Genomic DNA, 27,088 nt, shown 5'->3' on the forward strand with positions numbered 1-27,088 from the left:
TAAAATGGTAACATTATCACACTGTGTTATGGAATAAATGAATCAACTAAGAAATTAATGCAATATTATAGTATATATGACCATGTTTTAACTCACAGAATAGAATCTCAATTATATGATATTTGATCATCAATAACAGGAATTATCAAGAAGGACAAATAGTCCAACTCCCTTCCTCCCTATAGTGAAATTTAAGTTGATTTTCCCACAGCCCCTGCAAGTGATTGTCCATTCTAGGCTTCTGCATAGGAATTACAAAGGACTATCTCCTAAGAAAGACAATTCCTTAATTGAATGTTTCTATTAATGAACAAAAATATCCTTCTTTAAATTGAGTAATAATTTGTTACTCTGGTGTTTCAATAATTAGCTCTCTTTGTAATGTTCCTGGCCATATACAGTGAACCCAGCTCCTGTCCCCCTGAATTTTCCAAATACCTACAAGTAGCAGTCAGGTCCCTGCCATGTCTTATCTTATTTCTGTCAGTTTTATTCTTTGAAGACATGGTTATTTTGGCCACTCTCCTTTGAACAGGTCATACTTGGTTGCATTTATTTTAAATGTGATGTCCAACTTTGAATCCAGAACAAATGTGGTCTGTGGAAGCATGAGAAGAGCAAGTGATAGAAGGTTAGTCTTGGAAGAGATCTCCAAGAGCATGCTTTCTAGCCCCTTTTCATCTGACAAATGAAGAAAGGAGTTGAAATGAGTTTCTCAGAGTCACATAGTAAAAATTCCTTGCTCTGATGTCAATGAAATTTCTTTTAGTAAAACTAGTTCTTTTAATTTTATTTTTTTCCACCTCCAAGATATCATTAATACAATCTTCATTTTCTTATATACACTTCTAAATTAATGGGATAATAAGGAGACTATCACTCTTGACCAGACTTTCTGAACAACCTATAAAATGTAAAAATTTCCAGTAACCAAAGAAGAGATGAGGAAAACATGGCAAATAAAAAGACACAAGGAAAGAGAGAAGAAAGTAAGAGAAAAGACCCTCTCTATAGAATTTTGTGGATTTCTATCCTTTTTTTCCCTTATACGCTTACTTCCTGTGTGTTGGGTAGAGTTTCCTGTGTATAAATTGTTTTGCATTGGAACATAAATATGTCACACCATGCCTTCCCCTGCCTCAGCTTTCCTCAATCAGAAACATCTGTTACTCATTATTAAACTTTATAAACCTTTATAAAGCTAATAAGGTTATGATGACTAAGGAACTAAATTACAAGACCAGTTTTTTTAGTAAACAGAATGAATGGACTTTCTGAATAAGCAAACTCTAAAGTTCAGACAATAATGTTCATCTGTGAAATCCGGAATAAGGGAGACCAAGGAAAAACACACAACTTGTGCAGCTCCCAACCATAAAATGGATACATACCAAACACCTTGTAGGCACACTCACTCAGAGATTACCTTCATGTTGAAGGAAGCATCTGATTCATTGAAACTGTGGTGTCCACACTTGCATATCACTCCAGGTTTTTATTTGTGTGTGTTGGGGGAGCAGTGAATTGACATCCTCTGAAAACAAAGTTCCTTCTCACACAGTTGTCATGGGCATGGAGTATTTGCGAGGAAGGAAATTCTGGCATTTTTCGCAGTGAATGGATAGCAATAGTGCCTGAGAAATTGGAAACATGAATGTTGTCTCAGGCATGAATGAGTCTTTTATAGGTGAGTCAGAATCCAAGCCAGAGGGGGGTGGGAGGAGGGAGATGAGGGTAAGGGGGATCAAATATACGGCGATGGAAGGAGAACTGACTCTGGGTGGTGAACACACAATGGGATTTATAGATGATGTAATACAGAATTGGACCCCTGAAATTATGTAATTTCATTAACAATTGTCACCCCAATAAATTAAAAAACAAATAAATAAAATAAAATAAAAAATAAACAAAAACTGAAAATAGGGAATATCTTGCCCTGGCCACAACTAGATATATCAATGGATCCCGTTTTTCTTCCCTGAGAGAGGCAATAACTCCCTTAGAGGCTATTAGCTAAGAATCCACAGGCTATTCTATCTGGAAGGAGAGATAAAAGATAGCACCCTTCTGAACACACCTCACAGGGCTACCCGTATTTCACTACTAATAATGCAATTTCTGGCAGTGATGTATGAATATGAAAAACTGCTTCTTCACTATTAGACTTGCCACTGTATTTCCCAGATTATGGATCTATGATCTAATTTCATGAAGAATCCACCTAAAAGTCTTTGCATCTTCTGATTTTTAAGTATTGTTATGTCAGTGATAACCAATATAATTATCCAATCAATCCATAATTACAAAGATTTATGGGGTCTAACAGTTTCAGAATTTTTATGGACCAAAGAAAATTTTTTTCAAAATTTCTGCAAACCATCATTAAGACCCAGACAAAAAAGCACTTCATTTAACTTACAGGTCAAGAACAAAGGGACCATGCTATTTTTCAAAGCTAATTTTTACCCAAACTAATTAATTTGTGGTCTCTGCCTAGTTAAAATAGGCAGTAAAATTTTCAGCAGATTGGCATCTTTGAGATGTAGGGAAGGGGAAGAAAGTAATGAAACAGAGAAGTAATCCAATGGCAAAAAAAATAACTAACTAAATAAATAAGAACTTGAGTAATTATCTTCAACAATGATAAGGAAACAAAATTCTGGACAGGAATCTTGAGTTCTAAGACCCAACTGTGTAATGAATTATATAAAAGAAAGGCCAAATTACTTGTTCTTACTGACTGTTTCCTCAACTATAAAAGGAAAGGATCAAATTAAATGCTCTCATAAGACTGTTCCAGTGTTAACATTCTACAAATCTGCCAGTAGTTCAGATATGTGAATTACCATCATGATCATCTCAAAATTCATCTCAACTCTCAACTTTACATAACCTCTGGAGAAACAAAATGAAACCCCTTTATAAAGTACAGAGTAGGTCCCATAGTGACATTTCTCATCTTTCCAAATTTAATTGTTATTTTGATACAATCACAATAGAAAAGGTATGATGGGAAAAGTGTTTTCCCACTTTTTAGAAGTTAAACTAAGACACTGGCCTTCACATTGAAGGTGATTCAACCAAAGCTTGATTGTCATCACATATTAAAATAGTTGATGGAAAAACCATATCATAACCTAAAAGTGGTAATTGTAATGTTTTACAATACATAGGTTATACTAAAAACAATATTTTAATGATGTCACATTACCAGGACAACTTATTGATACATCCCTCCCCCACCCCCACCCCACCCCCACCCGAGCAACACTGACATGTTTTCTCGGCTAGAACAAATTAGCATTCCATTATCATTAGGTGGAAATAATAAATTCAAGAACCAGTGCAAACATAAAAGACAGTGGGGAGTGAATAACATTTTACAATTAATCAAGGGAGGCATTTTGACATTTTATTTTTATAAAGAAGCAAAACTGAAAACTTACAAGTACTTACTATTTATCCCCAAGCTATATATTCATATTAGTGAGATAGGTACTATTGTAACACAAATTCATTCAACAGTCTTTGAGGACTGTGCTAAGCACTCTGATAGGTCCTGGAGATGTATAGTGACATTTCAACTAAAGTCACCAAAAATTGTGGTGTGAAAATCCTGTAAGCGTCTACTAAGCACAATACACAAGGATCTGTATATGAAATGCAATCTGTAATTACTTTTCTCAATAAAATTAAGTGGGATCAAGGAGAAGTATGGAATAATGGAATATATGCAAGTGTATGACAATTTAAAGCATTCAGACTTGAAGGGAATTATCAAATCTCTAGCTACAGAAATGTAAGTGCAGCATTTAAAATTTTCCTTCTTGCCCACAGCATTTATTCCATTTTACTTCACATTTAAATCTCAAGACTATTAAGGGATGTTAATACATTTATTTTGTTTTGATTTTGAGGTTTAAACATTGTAGTAGTATCTCATTTTGAGGGGAGGTTTTGAGTTTAAACTCATTGAGATAAATATGTTTATACTGAACTCCATCTTGAAGGTATTTATGGTATAAATTTATGGTAATATTTGTAGTTTCAGCTGGGCTTTATTATGTGATTGCAAATAACTGTGGCTCAGGAAGGCAGGTGAGTTCATCTTCATAGGGTTCTCTGACATATAGTTGAGGTCAAGTTAGACCACTTGACCTCATGTGGAAAAGCTGGGTGTTTGTTCTTATCCTTCACGTGGTCATGACACAGTTCCAAGACAGACAGACTAGGAAGGGTGTCCTCATTTCCACCAAATTCTACTGACCAAAGCAGTCACAGGCTAGTGCTACATGAGAGTGGAAGGGAACTATCAAGTTACAAAACAAAGGCGATCATTAATGGAAGCCTTCAAAGCCAAAGCACTCCATCTCTCACACTGTAAACAGGTGAGCACCACTGATCCTGTGCCATAATGGTCACATGAACCAAGGTTTGCAAAAGTATTGAAGCATAGGAACCCTTAAATTTTCTTAGAGCAAAGAGAATGGCGACTGACTGACTCTTTTAAAAGGAATGAAAAACTGTTGAGTCATTGCATGTTCCTTTCCTCTATGCAGTTGAAGACCTTGTGTGGTCTGCCTTTAAACCATATATATTTCTTCTTTGTTTTTATACTATTAATCTCTTTGCCCAAAACACTTAATTTCTGCATAATACAATAAGCCACAGTAAATATACAGTCCTGTAGCCTACAAAAACCATAAATCATGGAAATTGCAAGTATAAGAGATTAACCTTGAAGCTGAAACAGAAGACTTTTTGGGCTCTCCTCTGGAATTCTGTGATAGCATACACGTTCTCAAAGGAACATTTTGTGATATTTTCCAAGAGAACTGAGTGACACAGTACTGCCATGTTTAAGTATAAAATAAATGGGCAATTGGGGGATGGATTTTTTTTGAAAATGGGACATCTTTTTATAGACCCTAATTCCTTATGTGAAAGCATTTGAAAAGGTCCATACCCTTCAAGAAAGAAAAATATCAACTGAGAAAAGGTGGATAATTTTAAGGACATGGAAATATATTTGGGATACTGAGACTACATGATTAAGGGCTAGAGAGAATTACTCCAATCCAACCAGGAAAAAAGGCTGAAGTAAGAATTGGCATTGTCATGTCACGGAAAATCCTGCAGAGCCTTACTGAAGAGTAGGCAACAGAAAAACAGGTATCCCCTTGGGGAGCCTCCATAGTCCCAAACAGAGCTGTATCTTGTTACACTCAAGCACTTTTCTGATCCTGGGGGTGAATTTTACCTTGTGAGACTTCCTACCACATCAAAATATAAATACTTCATGCCTAATCCACATAAAACAATAGATCAAAAATCATTTCTTCCAGTTGTTGAATGCTCATATTCAAAACGTATCCTCTCCTGATCCGGATAGTATCATCTCAACATTTTGCCAAAATTTAACAACAAAATTTCTATTAGCCTGTTTTTGGGAAAATAATTAAATTTGTCTAAATTTGGCAATCGAAAATTTTGGCTTAGTTTTTGCCGATACGTAAAATGTTTTATTGTCATTGTTATGTTACAATACATAGTTTATGCTTATAATACACACCTTCAAATATTTCCATGTAAAAGCTATACAAGAAAAGTAAGTTTCTTTCAGCCCACCCTATCCCCTACCTCCTTAGACTTCCTCCCCAGAAGGAGCAACTGTTATGAGTTTTGTGCTTCTCTGGGAACAATTTTATGACTACCCCATCAAATGCTTTTTATAAACTCCATTTTATACAAATAACATACCATATACACAGAACTTCACCTTGCTTTTTTCACTTAAAATGATCTTGGAGAACATTATGATCTCATTACCTACCAAATGCCTCACATTAATAACTATGTAATAATACATTGTATATGAGTAGATGCACTATAATTTATTTATTTTACTGGATTACTACTGGTGTACATTTCAGTTAATAAAATAAAATAAAAACAGATTAAATTAGTAAAATTAAACGGTCATGATAGTGAATTTCTCTTTGAATACAATCTTGGACTAACATTTTCCACATAATAACCCAATCCTACTCTTCTGAAACTAGAGGGAAGTCCCTAATGGCATTCATGATTTTTTGAGGCAAACAAAATCATACTTTAAACTTGCTTTTTCACAAGCATATATATTTTTTTTGAACTTCTCACCTTTTCATATTATCTGATGCCCTTTACTGGAAATCCGTCCCTTCTAAATTTTCACCAATTGTTTGTATTCTTCCTGTTAAAACTCAATTATCAAATTCCATTTCCTTCTCCAAGATTTCCACCATGATCCCTGTCACCACAGAGCAGGATGTGATTGATTTCTTTTTTCTAATTCAGTTTCCTTTAGAGACATATTTGTAACTAACTCTGTGTCATCTTGAATTATGGTTATATAAGTATTAATGTATGCTTCATCTGTTTTGCCATATCACATGCCCATTAAGGGTAGTGATGTATACAACTTAAGGCTACCAGAAGGCTCTTTCATCTATTTGTGCTTAATAAATATGTATTGCACAAATATGTCCTCAGGGTATATTTCCACTGGATTTGGCTATAATGGGACTCTGAACTAGAAATCAGTAGCTATGAACCCTACCTACATCTCTGAAATTGCCACTAGGTATTTATTGGATTAATTATTTAAACTCTTAAAACATTTGTATTTTAAAATGGGAACAAAATATCTGGTTTATCTATATCACTGTTTGTTGTGACAATCAAATAAAATCATGGTTTTATAAGAAAAATTTCAGCATTAGAAAAAAAATTCAAAGGTCTCCTACTCTAATCACCATTGCGCAAAATCTCTATATATCAGTATCTCTGTAAGTAAACCTTTAACTTATACATGAAAATTTCCAGAGGCATAGAAGTGTCAATCCAATGTAGAAGTTTATTTTATGTTTGTGCAGCTCTGAATATTACTTGTAAGAGTGTCCGAAGAGTGAAATCCACAGCGTGACTCTTAATAATGAAAAGTTCACTATATCTAATTGATGATTGGCTCCCAAGATCTGAAGTAGACTTACTTTGTTTTTTTCATTCATTTCCCAATAACTCAACCCCATATTTTACAGGACTAGATTGTTTGGACCATGCTGGTAATGTTATTGCAGGTTTTTTAACCCTCACAATGATTTAATGAGTTATAAAAAGTATTTTGAACCTTCTTTGATATTCTATAGTGCATAGCATAAGAAGTATGTTGTCCTAGAGAGAATGTTACATAATGAGTGAGGCTCACCATTTGGGTTCCTGTAGGTCAAACCAAACTTATCCCAAACATCCTTGGTGGAGAACTAAAAGTATTTACAACATACCATTAATAACAAAAAGGGCTAATATTATTAATGAGTGTTATAAAACTACAGTCATATTTTCCTTCCTCACTATTCTCTGAGCATAAAGAAGCAATATATTTCAAAACAAACTAGTGTTGAATCATTAAAGCTTATACTTCCTGAGTATATTCAATACAAGGATAAAACTAATTTATACCTATCTCCATTTCAGATTTAACTACACACTCTATTGAAAAACAGTTGAGTTGTAAGATTAAGCTCTTTGGTAATTTTCTATTTCAGTGGACCTGGGCCAGAACCGCTGCCTTCACTGCTTAAGTATGTTTATGTGTACCTCTCTTTAACTATCAGAAACAATAGGCAGTTGGAGTAACTTGAAAATGTTAAAAATGTGAGGTTCTCAACAAAGATCTAGAAAACTTAAAAACCTCTGGCATCATGATAGCAGCAGTACAAATAATGTAATACATAATTAAAAAAAAAAGAAATCCATTTTGCCAAATGATGGTCACATAAACACTCATATTAGCTTAAATCTATGTCACTCGAGACATATGTCATCCAGCCCCTTCTTTATGATAAAACAGGACAACTCAAAAGGTCCCAAATAATTAGGACTATTTTAGCCATCCAAAACCCAAAATTTTAACAGGGAGGCTGTCGAATATAGAATAAGACATACTCAATTGATGTAAAGGAAACATACCTTCTGTGTGCACAGCTGACACATAGGTCCAGTTGTATCTCTTCACTATGTCCACCATGGCCCGTGCCTGCTGTGCATCTGAAGGTACAACCCTCATGAAATACTTGAACAGAGTTTTGTCGCTCAGATCCATGCTGGTTGCCGAGTACGCAATCTGAGGTATGTTGAAAAGCTGGAGCAAATTTTGGACCTGGATGGCCACAGAACTAGAGCCAGGCCCGATGACCCCTACTATGGGCTTCTTGGAACGGAAAGAAGAAGAGCCATCCACACAACGCACCAAACCTTCTTCTTCTTCTGAAGAAATGAGGGAGTCCCTTATGAACTCAATGCTCTGTTCTAGGGCCACCGCCGAATGCCAACAGGAATCCCTTATCTCACAGCCCAGTGTGATATTGGGCAAGAGTGTGGGGTCTGAGTTGATCCTTTCCAGAGTGTGCAGCATGGCCTCCACTCTCTGAATGCCATACTGTTCACGAACCGCACCACACTTCCTCTCATGAACTTTGTCCACAGTGGGTTGGTGATGGACAGAAAAGAGAGCTCCAATAATGATGTCACCTGGCATGTGAGCCACCACCCTCCTCTCACTGGACTGTGCACTCCCACGGACATCTTCTTTCAAAAGCAGGACTGATAGGATCAACAGAAGAACCATTTTAGGAAAGGAGTTCAAGCTAATAAAGATGACATGGTGCGCAAAAGTTAGGAGACTTCTGATAGACAGAATCAAACAATGTCCTATGTTGAGTGGAAAACCGAGGAATTAGCCAGTAATCTAGATGAGCTCTCTAATAGACCACCATGTCACCAGGTACCACTTAGTTAGATGCATCCACGTGATCATGATCTTCCAAACCTAGAAAAAAGAGCATAGATAGTTAGCAACACGAGTGCAACTACTTTGGGAAGCTCTAACATTCGACGTTAGAGGGGCAAGGAAGGGCTTCGATGATGTAGATAACCTGAACAAACAAGGAATCCAATCTTTCTGATTATCCTTTGTCTTTTTTGTGATTTTTGTGATATGACAAAGCAGCTGACATAACTTCTTGATCCTACTTTGCTTAGATTATTTCTTTTCCATTTGTTCATTTGGAGTACATAAAAATCAAATCTTATGTGTGGTGTGCTGAACCATATTCTCACGTGGAGGTGAGAGAAAGCATCCTAAAAGCAAAACTATGCTATGGTTTATGGGAAATATGCTCCCCAAAATATTAAACAATAGTGATTCCTGGGTGAGTTTTTAGAAAGACTTTTTTCTTTCAAAATTTTTACCATTAAGCATGGATTAATTATCCAACTACAAAAATAAAGTTACGTTTCAAAAAGCCTACATACTCCTTTTTCAAATGCAGTGTTAAGCAAGTTGAATAATGTTCCCAATAAATAATTGTGTGTCTAGTTTCCATATAAGACATAACAAAGACAAATGTAGTCATGCAGGTATTTCCAAGTTAAATAAACTAAGGAGGGAAGGAAGAGAGTTGGGATAGTACAGTGTAAAATGCCACCCAAATAGGCAGGAAGCATAGTGAGATGGGCACCAATTTCTGGAGAAAAGAATATTCAGTTTCAAATTCTACTTTCTGCTATTAATAAATATTAGTAAATTGTTTAACCTCTCAGTACCAGAATTTCCTGATCTGAGAAATGAGGATAATATGTGCCAAGCTGCTTTTATGAGAATCAACATAAGATATCAACTATGCAAATGTTTTGTATGTTGAATAGGGCTATACATATTCAAGACATGACCTTTTCTGTTATTAAATTTTCAAGGGCATTCTGTGGCTAGGTGATGAAGAACAGAAAATTCTCTGGCAACCCACTTGGTCCTCCAGAGTCTTCAAAGTAATTACAGAGTCTTGTAATAAAATTCACAGTAACCTGTCCTCTCATTCTGATCCAGGAAAAAAAAAAAAACACATCGGGAGAACTCAAAGAGCTGGAAGGATGAATGTTTGGAATTATCCTTCCAAGTAGAAACTTAGTATAGCTATGGTGATTGTCATTATTTCAGTTTAAACACTTGGGAAGAAGGATTTTTCTCCCTAAGTTGCCTACTGCAAATTCTAGCATAATTTGTAAAAGGGAACTGACAAATTAATGATTTGTGTTATTTAAAGGATTTTGTAAGAGACTTATTTGTATGTTTTCGTATCTTTTAACCAAGGATCTCAAACAGTTTTAAAGTGATTAACTCCCTAAGCACCCCCTTTCAAAAATAGGTGATGATTCTTCAGGAATTTAAGCAATCATAATGCTCCTCCAAGAACACTAACAGCTTTCAAAACTCATCAGATCTGCAAAAATTTGAGTCCAGACCCAAACTGAATATAACTTGAATCACATTTATAAACACTCTTACCATCATTTTCATCATTTCCTTTTATTATTTCTTTTGACAACAGAGAAAGGCTCCCTCTGTATAGTGCCAAACACAACAACAACAACAACAACAACTTTCAAATAACTGGATGTTCTAGAATCATTAAGTATTTGGAAATATTTAGGGGGAAAATCAGTTTTGTATAAAAGTTGGCATTGTAGATAACGGGGAAGGGAACAAGCACTGATGTTAGTTTTCTCATTTGAAAATTAGCTGATTTCATTCTTTTGCACGTGGCTATCCAATTCTCCCAGCAACATTTATTGAAGAGGCTGTCTTTCCTCCATTGTATGTTGTTAGCTTCTTTGTCAAGAATTATCTGTCCATATTTATGTGGTTTTATTTCTGGGTTCTCAATTCTATTCCATTGGTCTATGTGTCTGTTTTTCTGCCAATACCATGCTGTTGATTATTGTAGCCCTGTAGTGCAAGCTAAAGTCAGGGAGTGCAATACCTCCAGTATTGTTCCTTTTTCTTAAGATTGCTTTGGCTATTCGGGGTCTTCTGTGGTTCCAAACAAATCTGATGATTTTTTTGTTTTATTTCTTTAAAAAATGCCATTGGGATTTTGATAGGGATTGCATTAAATCTGTATATTGCTTTGGGTAATATGGTCATTTTAACTATGTTGATTCTTCCAATCCATGAGCACGGAATGCATTTCCATTTCTTTGTGTCTTTTTAAATTTCTTTCAAAAATGTCTTATAGTTTTCAGCATATAACGAATTGGATAGCCACATGCAAAAGAATGAAACTGGACTGCTATCTCTCACCATGTACCAAAATTAATTCAAAATGGATCAAAGACTTAAGCATAAGACCTGACACAATAAACTGCATTGAAGAAAACATAGGTACTAAACTTATGGACCTTGGGTTCAAAGACCATTTTATGAATTTGACTCCAAAGGCAATGGAAGTAAAAGCTAAAATAAACACATGGGACTATATGAAACTTAAAAGCTTCTGCACAGCAAAAGAAACCATCGACAAAATAAAGAGGCAACCAACAGAATGGGAGAAGATTTTTGCAAACAGTGCCTCCGATGAGGGGCTAATATCCAAAATATACAAGGAACTCATGAAGCTCAACAACAAAAAAACAAACAACCCAATTGAAAAATGGGCAGAGGACCTGAAGAGACATTTCTCCAAAGAGGACATACAAATGGCAAATAGACATAAGAAAAAATGCTCAACATCACTAATCATCAGAGAAATGCAAATAAAAACCACAATGAGATATCACCTCACCCCAGTCAGAATGGCTAGCATCAACAAGACAAATAGTAACAAATGTTGGAGAGGCTGTGGAGAAAAAGGAACCCTCATCCACTGTTGGTGGGAATGCAGACTGGTGCAGCTGTTATAGAAGGCAGTGTGGAGGTTCCTCAAAAAATTATGAATAGAATTACCATATGATCCAGCAATCCCTCTCGTGGGTATCTACCAAAAAAATCTGAAAACATTTATACATAAGGACACGTGTGCTCCAATGTTCATTGCAGCTTTGTTTACGGTGGCCAAGACATGGAAACAACCAAAATGTCCTTCGATAGATGAATGGATAAAGAAATTGTGGTATATATACACAATGGAATACTATTCAGTGGTAAGAAAAGATGATATAGGAACATTTGTGACAACATGGATGGATCTTGAGAGTATGATGCTAAGCGAAATAAGTCAGACAGAAAAAGCAGAGAACCATATGATTTCACTGATATGTGGTATAAAAACCAAAAACAACAAAAGAACAAGACGAACAAATGAGAAACAAGAACTCACAGACACAGACAATAGTTTAGTGGTTACCAGAGGGTAAGGGGGTGGGAGGTGGGTGATGAGGGTAAGGGGGATCAAATATATGGTGATGGAAGGAGAACTGACTGGGTAGAGAACACACAATGGGATTTATAGATGATGTAATACAGTATTGTACACCTGAAATCTATGTAATTTCACTAACAATTGTCACCCCAATAAATTAAATAAAAAAGATCAGTGCCCAAAATAGAATTAAATGCCCAGAATAAATTGGTTTTTAATATACTATCTGTGAATAGTTGGAGATTATAATTTTTAAAAATAGCATCAAAATTATGAATACTTATGTTTAAATTTCATTAAATAAGTGCATTACCAGAACTGTGAAAACTATGAAGTATTAGTGAGAAAAATTAAAGACAACCCCAGTAAATGGGAAAATATAAAAAAAAATTAGCTGAATATTCTCAAGTGTTCTCTTCACTTTGCTTAGACCAAAGACCTTGACCAATGCTTAGTCCCAAAATCATGTGAATTCTACTGCAAACAAAAAGAAACCCTGAAGTAAAAGAAATCATAATTAAATCCAGAGTATTAGTGAGCAAACCCAATAACAGAAGAGGTCTCATTTTTATTATGTGAGAGCATCAAAGTGATATGAGAGACTAGAAATGGCCCATCAAACTCATAAAACTAAAATATCAGTCAGTTGTATTTTATTTGTTAGAGTTATTTTAGGCAAGCCCTATACATTGAGACATTATGTATATATATGTATTATATATATGTATAATATATATATGTATTATATATATATGTATATATATATATATACACACATATATGCTCTTTGTTTCTTTATATACATATATATACATATACAAGACAAGGCTAACAAAAATTAGAGTAATATTTATTGATAATGTATTTATTCTTATATATATACACATACTGAAATATTGTCTTCTTATTATAGCTAAATTATATAACTCACTGAAAAAATGTCTATTAACTATTGAATGGGAGAGGCTGAAGTAACAAAGAAGTACAATGATGTATATTGATAATAACCATTATCTTTCATTGCACCAATCATGCACCAGGCATTTATTCTTTTACATATATATATATATATATATATATATATATATATATATACACATATATATATATGACATATACATATATATGACATATACATATATATATGACATATATATGTATATGTCATGTCTATGCTATGATTGTCTTCTGGGAATTAAGTACTCAAGAGAGAATACATGTTCCCTATAGTCGTGAGGCTGACAGATCAGCACTCCAAAGGTGACTTTAACTGGAACCTGATGAATGCAAAGAACAATAAAATGAAGGATTAAAAAAAAAGTCAAGTGAAACGTGTGGCTAAGGCATAAAGAATGGAAGGGACAGTGGTAAAAGACAAGGTTGGAAAGGTATAAAAAAGTCAGATCACGTAGAATCTCGTAGGCTCTTAAAATTTAATTTGGATTGTACAATCTTAAAATTTAAGTGCAACAGAAAGACACTGAGGAAATGTAAACAAATAATGGCACAATTGAATCTTAGAAAAATTGCTCTAGTAGCTCATTGTTCTGGATAATAGACTGGAGAAATCTAATTACAAGACATATAATGATCTAGGTAAGGATGATTGTGGCTTGTCTATCATTGGTGAAAGTAGATATGGAGAGAAGTAGACACAATCAGATATATTTTGGAAGTAGAATCAATTGGACTTACTGATGGACTGGATGTAGGTAGTAAGGTCGAGAGGAATCAGGATCTACTCCTAGGGTTGAAATCTAGAACTTAGTGTATTTTGGTAGCATTAAAAGAGATGGAATATACTGGTACAGAAACAGAGTGGGCAGAGGAAAACATAATTTTCTCTTGAACATGTTAAACTTGAGACGTTTTTAAATTATCCAGGTACATGTGTCAAACAGGAAGGTGGATACGTAAGGCTGGACCTAGAGGACCATTTGGGATTAGAGATTGAAACTGAGGGTCACCAATGTATGAACTCTTTGGATGAATACAATCATTTGGAGACCAAGTGTAAATAAAGAAATGTTCTATGCACATTGTATATCTATGTCTGTGTGTAGGTGTGTCTCCATGTTTGGGGCGTGTGGGTTTCAATAATCCTCATAACAATCTGAGATATAGGTATTATTTTGTTATTTCTATTTTACAAATGACATGGTGGGCTTTGATAAGTTAAAAAATAGCCAATCACTTAGAAAGTGATGGAGCTGGAATTTTTGTCTATGCCTAGTTATTCCATAACATGATGTTTTTGCTATCCCATGATGCCTTACTGCTGCTTCCTTCAAGAGAGGTATTTCCAAAGTCCATAGAAAATGAAAGAGCCTATCCAAACACAGTTTGAACTTCCTAGGGATATAGAATCTTACAGGCATTTCCTTGAAAACTAGTGGGTGAAAAACATTCCAGTACAAGAGATGATTCAGCACACAGATGGTACAAATATGTATGATTATCGAGTACAAATGTGCTTACATTGCCCTGGGGTCACCTACTAGATCATGGCCCACCAGATTATAATGCAATGACTGTTTCATAATCTGTACTGGATAAACACCGTGATTATATTTTATTGATATTAGCTGAGCTATGAAGCTCAACTACCTAGAAAGTATATTTTGAAATAAATTATGACTTAGAAATTTGACAGAATTGTGCTACAACTCAGCTTATTATAAGGTTAAACAAGGCATTTTATGTGCTCCCCAAATACAAGAAATTAAGAGAGCATAAATCCCAAATAGACCAGTAGGGTATATATTATACTAGCTCTAGCAGCATCACTCATTTGTCCAATAAGTATTGATCAAGTAACTGTTCTTTACCAAGCATTATTCTAGGCCGTGGGGACCCAGTTATGGACTAAGCAGACATAAATGCATGCCCTCATAGGGCCTGTAATTTGAGAGGGGTTAACAGGCAATAAATAGGATAGGGAAGTAAAATATTATGTGCTATACAGTAACAAGGGCTAAAGAGAAACAGTAAGGCAGAGAAGAAAGCTATAAAGTGTCAGAGACCTAGGAAATTTTTAATAATGTAGCCAAGGAAATATAAACTGTAAAAGTACAATTTGGGTAAATACCTAAAAGAAGTAAGGGAATGAGTCATTCCCTTACATTCCAGGTAAAGGTAAAATCAAATGCAAAGTCCCTGAGGCAGATATATGCTTAGTCCATTGAGGAGCAGCAAGGGAGCGGCTAGTGTGACAGCAATGAAGTAAAAATGGGGAGAAAGGAAGAAGTGAGCCTTGAGAGACAGGAGGAGGATGTTGAGTCATTCTGGACTTTAAAAAGACTTTGGCTTTAGCGTTATGTGGGAGTGATTTTCTGGAAGAGTTTTCAATAGCAGAGGGACACATATTGACCGACATTTCAAAAAGAATAAGGGTACAAAGGCAGAACCAAGAGAGCACTTAGGAAACTACGGCCATAATTCAAGAGGGAGAGATGCCAGTGGCTTGGATCAGGGCGATGGTAGTATTGGTGGTGAGAACTGGTAGAATTCTGAATATTATCTTGAAGACGAGTGAAAGATACAGCTTTGAGACCTGACTTGAGATGTGAAGGAAAGAGAAGAAACAGTGAGGATGCTAAGTTTTGTAGCCTGAGCAAACAAAAGTCATGTCACATTAACTGAGGTGGGAAAACTGGAGGAGCAGATTTGGGTGGAGATAACAGAAATTCAGTTTTGATATATCAACTTTTAGATTCATGTTAGAATGACAACATGGATCTTGATATTATTATGCTAAGTGAAATAAGTCAGACAGAAAAAGTCAAGGACCGTATGATTTCACTTGTATGTGGTATATAAAACTGAAAACAACAAAGGAGCAAGACAAACAAGTGAAGAAACAAAAACTCATAGACACAGACAATAGTTTAGTGGTTACCAGAGGGTAAGGGAGACGAGGGTGGTAGATGAGGATAAACGGGATCAAATATATGGTGATGGAAGGAGAACTGACTCTGGGTGGCGAACACAAGATGTGATATATAGATGATGTATTACAGAATTGTACACTTGAAACTATGTAACTTTACTAACCATTGTCACCACAATAAACTTTAATTAAAAAAAAGGAAATTCAAAAATAGATATGTAATAATTAGCAACTGGGTGGAAGAGCCATCAGTATAAAGATTTTTTGTTTGTTTGTTTGTTTTTTGTATACTATGAACTGGATGAAATCACTTAGGAAGTGGAAATAGAAAACAAACCAGTTCTGAGACTGAATCCCACGGTAATTATTTCAATATTTAAATTCCCAGAGATAAGGAGAAATTATCAAAGGTGACTGCAAAATATTTTGAACAGAAACTTTCTCTTGTGAAGTGTCAAGTGGGATGAAATGTGAAGTATTCGTATTATAATAAGCAAAAATAAAAAGCAGGTATGGTTTTATTTTCACAAAAAATATATTATGAGTGTGTGTACATGCATACACAAACCCCAGAAACATACACACTGACATTAACAGGGTGTTCTCTGGGTGGTGGAAATATGCATCATTTTATATTTCTTCTTTGCCTTTATCTGTGTCTTCTAAATTTCTAAATTTACAATCAAAGTATATTTATTATTTGTGATTTTTTTTAAAGTACGGAACTGAGAAATCTGCTTTCTAAATTGCCTGTCTTTCTAGTGGCCTCATCTCCCCTCAATTTGTCCTTGCTTGGGCGTCTGCTAGTTAAGTTAAACCTGTGTCTCCTCCAGCTGTCTACATCTTTTTTCACCAATGGTGTTGTTCATTCTGCTTCTGATCCCTGATATGCTTTTATTTCAAAGGCCTTTATGGCAGTTTTTAAAAGCATGGGCTTGGAGTCAAGTAGATGGGTTTGAATCTTGGGACTGCCATTTGTTGGCTGTGTGCCCTTAGTCACTTAGCATCTGTGAACTTAACTGGAATGAGAATAGTACCTACCTTAAAAAGTTTCAATGATGAATAAATGAGATAATATTTTTAAATAGACCCTTATTCCCAGATCCCTCAACTTGCAGCATTTTCTCTATTGTCTGTACTCACATGGTATTTTATCCATACTTTCTTATGATATTTATTACTAAGCTAAAATTATAGCTATTTATACAATAGTTTGCCTTCCAACAGACTTCAAAACCCTTAAAGGTTACACGTGTGCCATACACGGCACCTGGTAAAATCTTTGCACAAAATAGATGTTTAATAAATTCTGCTGAATGAACTAATAAAGTAAATTGCTTACGCTTGGCTTCTGCTAAAAAACTGACTGAGGTTCTAAGCTAGTACCCCTGCCCTATCATGGGAAATTGAAAAATGAATAACAAAACTCCCTCTGTGCAATTTGTCCAGGTAGCAAAGGACTTCAAAAAGAAAAGCAGGGGCAGAGGATTATCCCCATAAAGGGAGGAGAAGCCTTTATTGTTCCCCACGGCTTTCCATCCTATTAAGGGAAAGATCATCATAGAACTAGAGGGAGGCCTGTAGATGATTCTGTTTAATTGAACTCCACAGGGATAAAATGAGTTTTAACAGGCCTGGACCAGAACCCAGCAACAGTGACCCCAAAACCCAGGTTTAATCACATGCTACAACTTAGCATCTGCTCTTCTACGATCTACAAAGCATAGAATCTTTTATACCGATTTGTTTTATTTCAATGGCATATTATGATGAAATCTCTCAAAATACATTTTAATTCTTCTCTATATAATGTGTTGTAAAGATTTTTCCCATATGAGCTCATTTGGATGATGATGACAATAAGAACAATAATTAAAATAAACAGAGAACTTACCATGTGTAAAGCCCTATGCTTAGTCATGACTATGAAATGTATTTAATTATCATTAAAAAGCTATAGGGTAAATAATGTTATGCATATTTTACAGATAGAGGATCTGAGACTCAGAGAGAGAGAATGGTTTGGCGAAGATTCCAAAGTAAGTGAGTAGCAGAGCCAAGATTCACACTTAGAAAAATCTATTTCTTTTACTCAATTGCATAGTATTCAATTATATGAGTACACCAAAATTTATTTAATTATCCACTATTGCTAGATATTCAGATTTATTATCGGTTTTCTTACTATTGGAAACAATGTGCACTTTACTTATTTTTGAAAGTATTTCTGTATGACAAATGCATAATATTGCTGGCATAAATGTTTCCACATTTTATAATCTATCAATTTAGATTTTAAACGATGGCACTAATTTTACTCTCAGTCTGATCTCCTTAACCTCATCAATTCTGGGTACCACACAACGTCCTTTCCATGAGGACCTGTTCTCTCTTGCTTCTATACAAGTTCATGGGTGAGGCTCTTTCTCCTTAGCTATCTCACCAGGAACTTCATTCATTCATTTAACAAGGGTCTGGTAGGAAAAAAGACGGGTGATAATAACACCATATTACTTTATTTTCAGTGTACGTAGTCTTTTTCCATTATGAATCCCATTTCAACCTAGAACAAAATTACTACTAAGAAAGTCTGATTATCCCCATTTCATATACCAGGAAACAGAGTCCCCAAAAGAATAAATTATGTGCCTTAGGTTATTACTCTGAGGTGCTGGTGGTTATATGTTGGTAGCAAACAAGCAGGTGCTTGCTATAGATAACTGGCAGGAATTAACTAATACAATGATTGGAGAAAAGCCTTTGAATATTATCTATCTATATGCTAATAATATGGAGATCTTTAATCAATCAAAATTGGCAAATGATGAGAGTTTACATAAATAGGGCAACTTATATATTAGTTCAGGGTTCTATTTTCAAAAGTACTAGACTGCTTTATTCAAATATTTCTGGGTTCATAGCACAACAAAATTAATCATTACCCCATGATAGAAAATCATTGACATATATTCAATATGCATAAAAGTATTTTGTCTCGGGTAATCATACAACCTCATATCGTATACTAAATGAGTATGAAGGAAAAAATATGGCTGGGCAGAATTTCCCCTATGTTACAACTTACGTTGTAAGCAGATTCCCAGCTCACATTGTCTTTTATTTTCAACAGTCTTCTCAGATGATGACCCTCTTTCTGGCACAGATGTCTCTTATATAACTTAATCCCCACACAAGCAAATCACACAGCTCAGGACATCAACACGAAACTGATTCCTTCTGCCTGAGAAATAGCCTCCTCATACAGAGGGGTGTCAATATTGCATATGCCATAAATACCTTTGATATATTTTCCTGTAAACAAGTGCATCCCACGGATAAGAGACATTCGGACGTATAACGAAATCGAGAGCTTTGTCATCTAAGGGAGGCTCCATTGTTGTAGCCATCTCAAGCACACATCTGTGATCTTGTAAACATAAGAAAGTCCAGCACCCCCTCTGTTTCATACAGGACAAAAAGTATGCCATATTTTCATTGAAACCCCCTTAAAACATGCATTAATTAAAAGGTGCTGTGGAATAAAGCTCCCTAAATCATTGCAAATCCTTAAAAATACCAGTTTAGTAGTTCATGAAGACCTGAAACAGCTTTCTACAGTAAAGCAATAGAAATGATGAAATCCACTGTTGACTAGTCTCAATTTAATTATCAAGCAGGGATTGTAGCCTTTTCCCCATTTTGCCGCTTTCATCTGCTCTCTTATTATTTATGGCATACCTCTAAAGACTGTAAAGCATTACTGTGCATATTTATATTAACTATCATCAGGTGCTTGAAAATGTTGTTTTGCATTTCTAACTCGATCTCTAGTTACTTATTAACAAGTAATACTTAGTGAGTGCTTACTTTGTGCTAAATAATGTACTGTATAAGCACTATTTTAATGTAAGTCTCACAACGACCCTGTGAGGTAGGTATGATTACTACTTACATGAAATAGCTCTAGAAACTGAGCTTTAGAGGTAAAGAATGTTTCCAGAAGTTTCATATCTATAATAAATGGTGGAGTCAGGACACGGACCTAACTCTCTTGGCTCCAAAGCGTACACTCAACATAATCAGATAATAATGTCTCCCATAGGACCAAATGGGTTATTTGGTTAAACTTTATGTATTGATTAGGAAACACTCAGGAGACTCTGCTTTCCATCCAGTTCTTATGAAATACTAATCAGCTACATTTAGAAGCCATACAAACAAACCAAAAAAATATAGGTAACTCTGTTTCCTAGAATCATTTAGATCAGGGTTATGGGGGTTGGGGGAAGGGCTGCTGTGCCATGCGTTATAGGCCCGTTAGCAGCATACCCTGTCTCTAGATGCAAATAGCACATACCACCTCTACTTGTGATGAATAATAATGTCCCCAGATTGTCAAATGTCCCCTGCAGGTCAAAGTCATCCCTACTAGAAAACCGCTGATTTACATGAAACTCATCCCGGCAAGATCTACATAATCATGAAAAAAAGAACACAGCTAAGAGCGAGTCATTTGGATATGTCAGCCCCACAAAGCCTTTTCATAAAATATCCTAACAACTCTAAGGAAAATCGTTTGGAATAGGGTTGTCATATTTCTCCTTTAGTTTGTAACTTGTTTCTGGCTGCTTTATCTTGTTTTGAAGTTTGTAATTTCAACTGGAGAAATACAGATTAAACTGTGAGTGTCCAGGATGATATTGCCTTACATTAAATAAGCATAGTTCTGAGTATCCACAAATTAAAATAAATGAATGTGGGGAGCGTACCTATGATATACTTCACTATTCCAAAGCCTACTTTGAATATGAAATGCTAAATTCCTTATAATTTTAACAAGAACAATTTTATATAGTAATTAATACATTAGTTTTTCAAAGTATCACTTTTCTTTCTTAAAAAGTAATATAACATTATAGTATTTATTTTTCTTCTGGGTCTTTAAAAGGTTCTACTACATTACCATGTATTAAGGCAAAGTGATTTTTAAATATATTTTCCCATTATTCCTCTGTAAATATTATGAATGTAAATAGGCTACATTATTATTGCAATACTCACTAATGCCATTATGACTATGAGCTTTTAATTTTCCTCAGAACGTTTATGCTCGAAAGTTTACAGTCAGTAGCCTATAATTAGAGTTATTGTGAAAACTAATAATTAGGGAATAATTCTTAGGTCTGGTGTCTTTATCACACAAACAGAATTATATCTATTAATACATAAAATACATTTTTGGATCTAAGTCTTTCCTTTAAGTTTTCAAAATAAGACGAAAATAAGAGAAGATATTTGAGAAAGCAATTATGTACTAACATAGGGTTGTTGAGAAGATTAAAATTAAATACTATGGAAAACCTAAGAAACATTTGATATTCAAAGGCCTGGATGGAATCAATAGCCGTAACTAGCATTTCTATACTGTCCACTGAAGGTCTGGCACTTTACTGATATGTGTGCAATTAATTCATCAAAATCACTTATTGAGGCTTGTTACAACCTGTTCCCCATCTTAAAAGTGAGGAAACAGAGACAGAGGGATGTTAAGTAATTTGCCTAAAGTCACATAACTAAGATTCAAACTTAGGCAATCTTGTGCAAGGGTCTGCACTCCCAACCATACCACAACTCACTGGACAGCACAATGAGACAATTCCATGATACTCAAACACAACATACATTAATTAAAGTTACTAATGGAATGGAATCAGGTAAGTTTGAGTGTTTGATTTTCAAAAAAATCATACACACAAACACACACACACACAGTGTCATTTGCCAAAAAAGTATACACATTTTAAAAAAAGGAAAGCTGTATCAAAATTGTAATACTCAAAATATACTGATAACAAAAGATGAATACAAGTTGCATTTGACTTCTGCAATTACAGGAGGTGCTCAAAGTGGTTACCACCAGCGTCCAGGCACTTCTGATTACAGCAAACCACTGTCTGAGCATAAATAACATCTCTTAAAACGTGTATACATGTTTTTGGCACCCCCAGTATGTGTGTGTGTGTGTGTGTGTGTGTGTGTGTATGAGTGTGTGTATTTGTGTGTATTTTCATTTCTTTGTTATGTGTCATAGGAAGGGGGGAACTTTGTTTGAAAATAGAAAAGTAAGAATAAATATTGCCTCGTATGATTGTTATGAGGATTAAATAATATATCTAATGCTTGGCATGGTGCCTGATGTGCTCAATAAATGGTAGTTATTAGAACAGCGATGAGCCTGCACCAAGCCTTTTACTTTGTTCCCCTTCTGACTAAAGGTACATATAATTGAAACAAGATTGGAACCAGTAAAATCTAGACTTCTTTTCTCTTCTCTGTGAATTCAAAGGAAATGAAAGCAAGCCTATACATAATTTAGTTTAAAACTGCATTTTAACCAACTGAGATAGAGGAATGTCAAGAAGACCTTGTCTCATTTACAAATAGTTGAAAATTCAAAATCGATATTTAAATTTTTTTCTTGGGTTGTGCAAGTACATCATAAACTAAAAAATATTCTTTTGGTGCTCCTATCTTCTTATGTTCTACTGAGATCCACTCATTATTGAAAATGATAAGGAAATGATGCTTCAGGAGTAGGATTAATATCTTTCTGAATATTAAAAATAACACCTATTTCTAAATAGTAGGATGCGCCTGGTTTGTAGTAATACACCTTCAGTGTATCTAAACTCCAAGCAGACTGATTAGCTTTAGCACATATTAATATGTATCAAGACATCTATTCATAAAATAGAAGTTAGTTTGTACTCTATACACTTTATATCTATTAAAATAATACAACAAAAAGTACAAGGAGAAATACTTACATGTGTCTCTTCTTCCAATAAAGATAGAAAGCCTGGGAGAAAATGGTGTACAAAAAAAGTACAATATTTTTGATGATTAACTTTATCTCATATGTTTTTGCCTGCAATTTCACCTATCTTTCATTGGCATTTAATTTTTCCATCTAAAATTCTCTGACAATTCCATAAAATAAAGACTCCTATAAAATCTTCACTGTGTTTTGAAAAACAAAACAAAGAAAATAAGAATTATTAAAATCCTTCAGCCATGAAAGTATGTTTGAAACAAACTGTTGAATCAGGAAACATAACAATGTCAATAATCAGAGTAAAAACTGAAATTTGTATACAGTTACTGAAATATTCCCAAAGTCTGTATATTTTGTGATGGTTGGACATAGTATGTATGAGTGAATTTTTCCATTTTCACCTTGATGTTTGTCAACATGTCAATAATGTGTACTATGAAGTGATGATAGAGGCCTGTGTCTACCTCTGGAAGTAAAGTGAAGAACTGGGGAAGTACTAGGATTAGTCACTCCCTTCTTCAAACAACCTCAATATGCCCTTTAATAAATGAACACTGAAGAGTTCCGTTTCTCTTTGAACATAGCCCATTACCCACATATCACCACGTGATAGTAGAAATCTGGGGACGGGGCAATGAAAATACCTAGATTGTATATTTTGTCAAATAGAGTGTGAATGACCAGAAAATGTTTTTCTCTTAAAAGACGCAGTTACACAGAAAGTATTCTATCCTCATTCTTCTCCTAAGAAACCTTGAAGGATCTGTCCAGAGTGCTGAAAAGGTTTCCACTGGAGGAGGCTGGAGACTTTGTAGGATGTGCAGTAACCTGATGAGTTCAGAAAACAGTATTTTCAAGTCCCCAACCAAAGATCCCTTGAAACAGAAATCAACATCCACAGAGGACAGAAATAGTCACAACTGATTCTTAAATGTGTAATTATGTGGCTATAAGAGAGAAATTCAGGGAGAAAATTCCCTGTGATCCATGAGGGAAATGAGGAGCGTAAAGCACACCTGACAAGAGGTGGCATTCCTGAACACTGCAATACTCAAAGGAATGTCTAGAATGCTGTATAACTAAGAGGATTCCACAGAAAACCATGACTTATGCCCACTTGGGAAAGGGGCTGCGCGAACTACAAGGCAGTGCTCCCTTGGCTGCCTCAAATGGCCAACAGCCAGCATTAAGGTTACAGATTAGCTCTAGCTCAGTCTCTAGGGACTCAGAACAACAAAACCACATGTGGGGAATGAAGGAGAAGGTGGGAGGGAGACTCTGCCTTCCCACTGGCCTGTGTTAATTTCTTAGCGGGATGTAAAATGTTGGAGAATCTATCTGCCTGGCTGCTCAAGCTTACAGTTCAGCTGAGGCAGTACCAAGATTGTGCCTAAATAAGCACAAGTGCTCCTTAACCTTGCCTCAATTTCCCTTCCCCACAGCACCTGCTCTGGAGGGAAATGCGGGCAGTGGGAAATTCCAGCACCAGTTCCAAGAACCCCCAGGTAGACTTTTCAAGTACATGGGTGAGGTCCCAAGTGCAGGTTAGGCTCTGGTCACCAGCTAGCTCGCGGGCCTTCCCTGGGTTCTTTTCCCAAGTCACTGTTTCCTGGACTCCCTCCTCACCATGCTGCTCATGATGCCGCTCTGGGGAAACTAGCAGGCTTTGTGTTAGAAGGGGAAGAAATAAAGAGCGGGAGGGCGCAGACTGAGGTTTAGAAAGAGGCTAGCTAGCCTGTTTGAAAGAGCTGTGCTTTCAGCACCACCCGCTGTCCCCCTCTTCCTGTAGCAAGAGCCCGGGTCGCGGCAGCTAACCGAGCTATTGGGAAGCAACTCTCCTTCCTTTCCCTCTCTACCTGTTCTTCTCTCAATTCTGAGCCCTTGGGTGGTTTGGGGAAGCACAGTCTGCATTCTAAACACACGTACCTGGCTTTAGGGAGCGGGAACTCGGATCTGAAGGCATGCAGAGTCCCTTTCTGAACCTTGGCAGCTGTTCCTTCCTTTACCCATTGCTCTCGCTTTTACTCCCAACAGGTTTAATTAAGGCCACCAGCAAATGGAGCAGACTTCAATCTGAAGGTTCTGTCCACCCCCTGCTCCACCTCACCTTCATCCCCCTCCCCAAACCAAACTGTGAGCTACCCAGCAAGCTGAGAGCTCCTACATCCTTCCCAGCCAGGGACACTTAGGCACACAGACGCTTAGCAAGCTTACCCCCCTGTTGGCCGCGCAGCGGGCAGTGAGACACGGTCTAGCTAGCCCCCCTTAAAGTTGGGCTGTGTGGATCAGCTGGGCAGAGCCGGCCTCTCCAGTCCTGGGCTACCCCCCAAGATGATCTTAAGCTCATCTCCTGCTCTCAGTGCTCGAAGAACAGCAGAGCTGAGGGCGGCTTGTGCAGCAATCTCCCTGCTACTGAGAAAGGGGAGAAGGGGGGAAGGGGAGAGTGCGGAGGCGGGAGGGGTGGTAGTTTGTATTTATAGAGAACAGAGTTCTCAGCGCAACTTTTTGGTGCCACCAAGTGGCACAGTGAGTTCCTTTAGGAACACAGACTGTGGGTCAGTCTGGATAGGTAAACCAGCTCCGCACCAGATGCTCACATGGTGGGGGATTGCAGGAAGCACCCCTAGGACTTCCGTTTTCCTACGTGCACCTTCATATCTCAGCACCTGGAAGGAAGATCCCTAAGTTCTAAGAATGAGCTTGTATTGAGGGGGAAGTGATACCTGTGCCTTCTTCAGACAAGTGGCAGAGATGGCAAGGACACTGGACAGATGCCAGTTGCCTCCTAGGAATCTAGGAACCCTAGTCTCAGGAAGGTTATCCATTCCCTTCTCCCTCCTAACCCCTCTGCCCAGATTACAGTAGTCTCAGATCTCACTCTAAAACCTTCTTCCTGCCATCCTGAGTGCCCAAGCTTTCAAATGGGATGCCATTCATTGTGTGTGTGTGTGTGTGTGTGTGTGTGTGTGTGTGTTAGAATCAATTCCAGATTATTTCCCAAATGCTCAGATTGAAAGAACTTCATAGCTTGCGACCAACTCTCCTATAATTGCTACCTTAAGAAAAGCATGTGACTTTAGGCTCCATGGATCTGAACCTCTCTCTCTACATGGCACTCAGGAACTCCGGTTCCCATGGCCATAGCCTGGGTTTCTGATTGTCTTGTTGCCCATTTCTACAGACCTCTCAGCATGCATTACAACAACAGGACAGCCAGGAGCCTGCAAATGCCTTTGCTACTTTGAGGAAAAACGCCCTGAAGCTTCCTTTCTCTGGATTTTCTGGGTTCTCCTCCATCCTTGTATGCAGATCCTCAAACCCATACAATCACAGACACTATTGCATGGGACCTTAGTGTCCCAAAACACAGAAGAACCTCTACATTTTTCAGATGGAGAAACTGAATACACAGAGGTTAAGGAACTTGTTCAAGGTCACACATTTCCCTAGAGACCAACCCAGGGACTACCAGGGTGGAACTTAATGAACACAGTGATGCCAAGCCTGACTTCCAGGCTCCTGCTCCTTTTACCTCCCCGCACAGCCCATTCAGTCATATTCAGTTCCCTTCTCTTCCCTCTCTCTCCTCACATTCCTTACTCTAACCTCATCCTTTGCCAAAGTTCCATAAAGGAACCTAAAGATGTCTTCCTAGCCCCAGTGGGAGGACATGAACTTGAGCCTATAGGTCCAGAGTGGCATGTGTACCCCCTTAAAATGGCCCCTGTTCTAGAAAACCTCTCCTTCCTGTTCGTGTAGTCATGGAAGTGTCATATTAGAAATGGAACACTGGCATTCATACCCACCACGGTCCCTTCTTTTGCTGCCTCTTTTTCGGGTGAAGCAACAGCAGATGCTTTTATAGCTCCCCAAACACCTAATGACCTCGAATAGAGAGAAGCCCTCTCCCTTCATAAATGCACCCCTTGTGCACATGCCTGGGAGAGAGAGAGAGAGAGAGAGAGAGAGAGAGAGAGAGAGAGAGAGAGAGAGAGAGAGAGAGAGAGAGAGAGGTGCAAACACCTCCTTTGGCTCAGATCTCTGATTTTTTTTTTTTTTTTTTAGTTCGTTTTCTATGGAAACGAGCCCACTTAAATCCCTCACTTATGCAAGTAAAAGCAA

At 36.7% G+C, this 27,088-nt stretch overlaps 1 protein-coding gene across 10 annotated transcripts in view; it reads right to left on the reverse strand.

Moving 5' to 3' along the window:
- The window catches only part of GRM5 (glutamate metabotropic receptor 5), a 444,875-nt gene that overhangs the window by 417,100 nt on the left and 687 nt on the right, over positions 1–27,088 (reverse strand). For 5 of the 10 annotated variants that reach the window (XR_013994346.1, XM_081064769.1, XM_081064761.1 and 2 more), the window contains exon 2: positions 8,017–8,875. Coding sequence is in view for 9 of the 10 variants with exons in the window: in XM_081064769.1 (XP_080920895.1) it covers positions 8,017–8,674 (658 nt within the window). In the remaining variant the exon portion in view is untranslated. Of the gene's footprint in view, positions 1–8,016; positions 8,876–22,958; positions 22,991–24,892; positions 25,062–25,180; positions 25,344–27,088 lie in introns of those variants that run through there. The other 5 variants (XM_081064767.1, XM_081064766.1, XM_081064765.1 and 2 more) reach the window with 5 other exon arrangements.

This window comes from Rhinolophus hipposideros, assembly GCF_964194185.1.
Source record: "Rhinolophus hipposideros genome assembly, chromosome: 10".
Classification (NCBI taxonomy): domain Eukaryota; kingdom Metazoa; phylum Chordata; class Mammalia; order Chiroptera; family Rhinolophidae; genus Rhinolophus; species Rhinolophus hipposideros.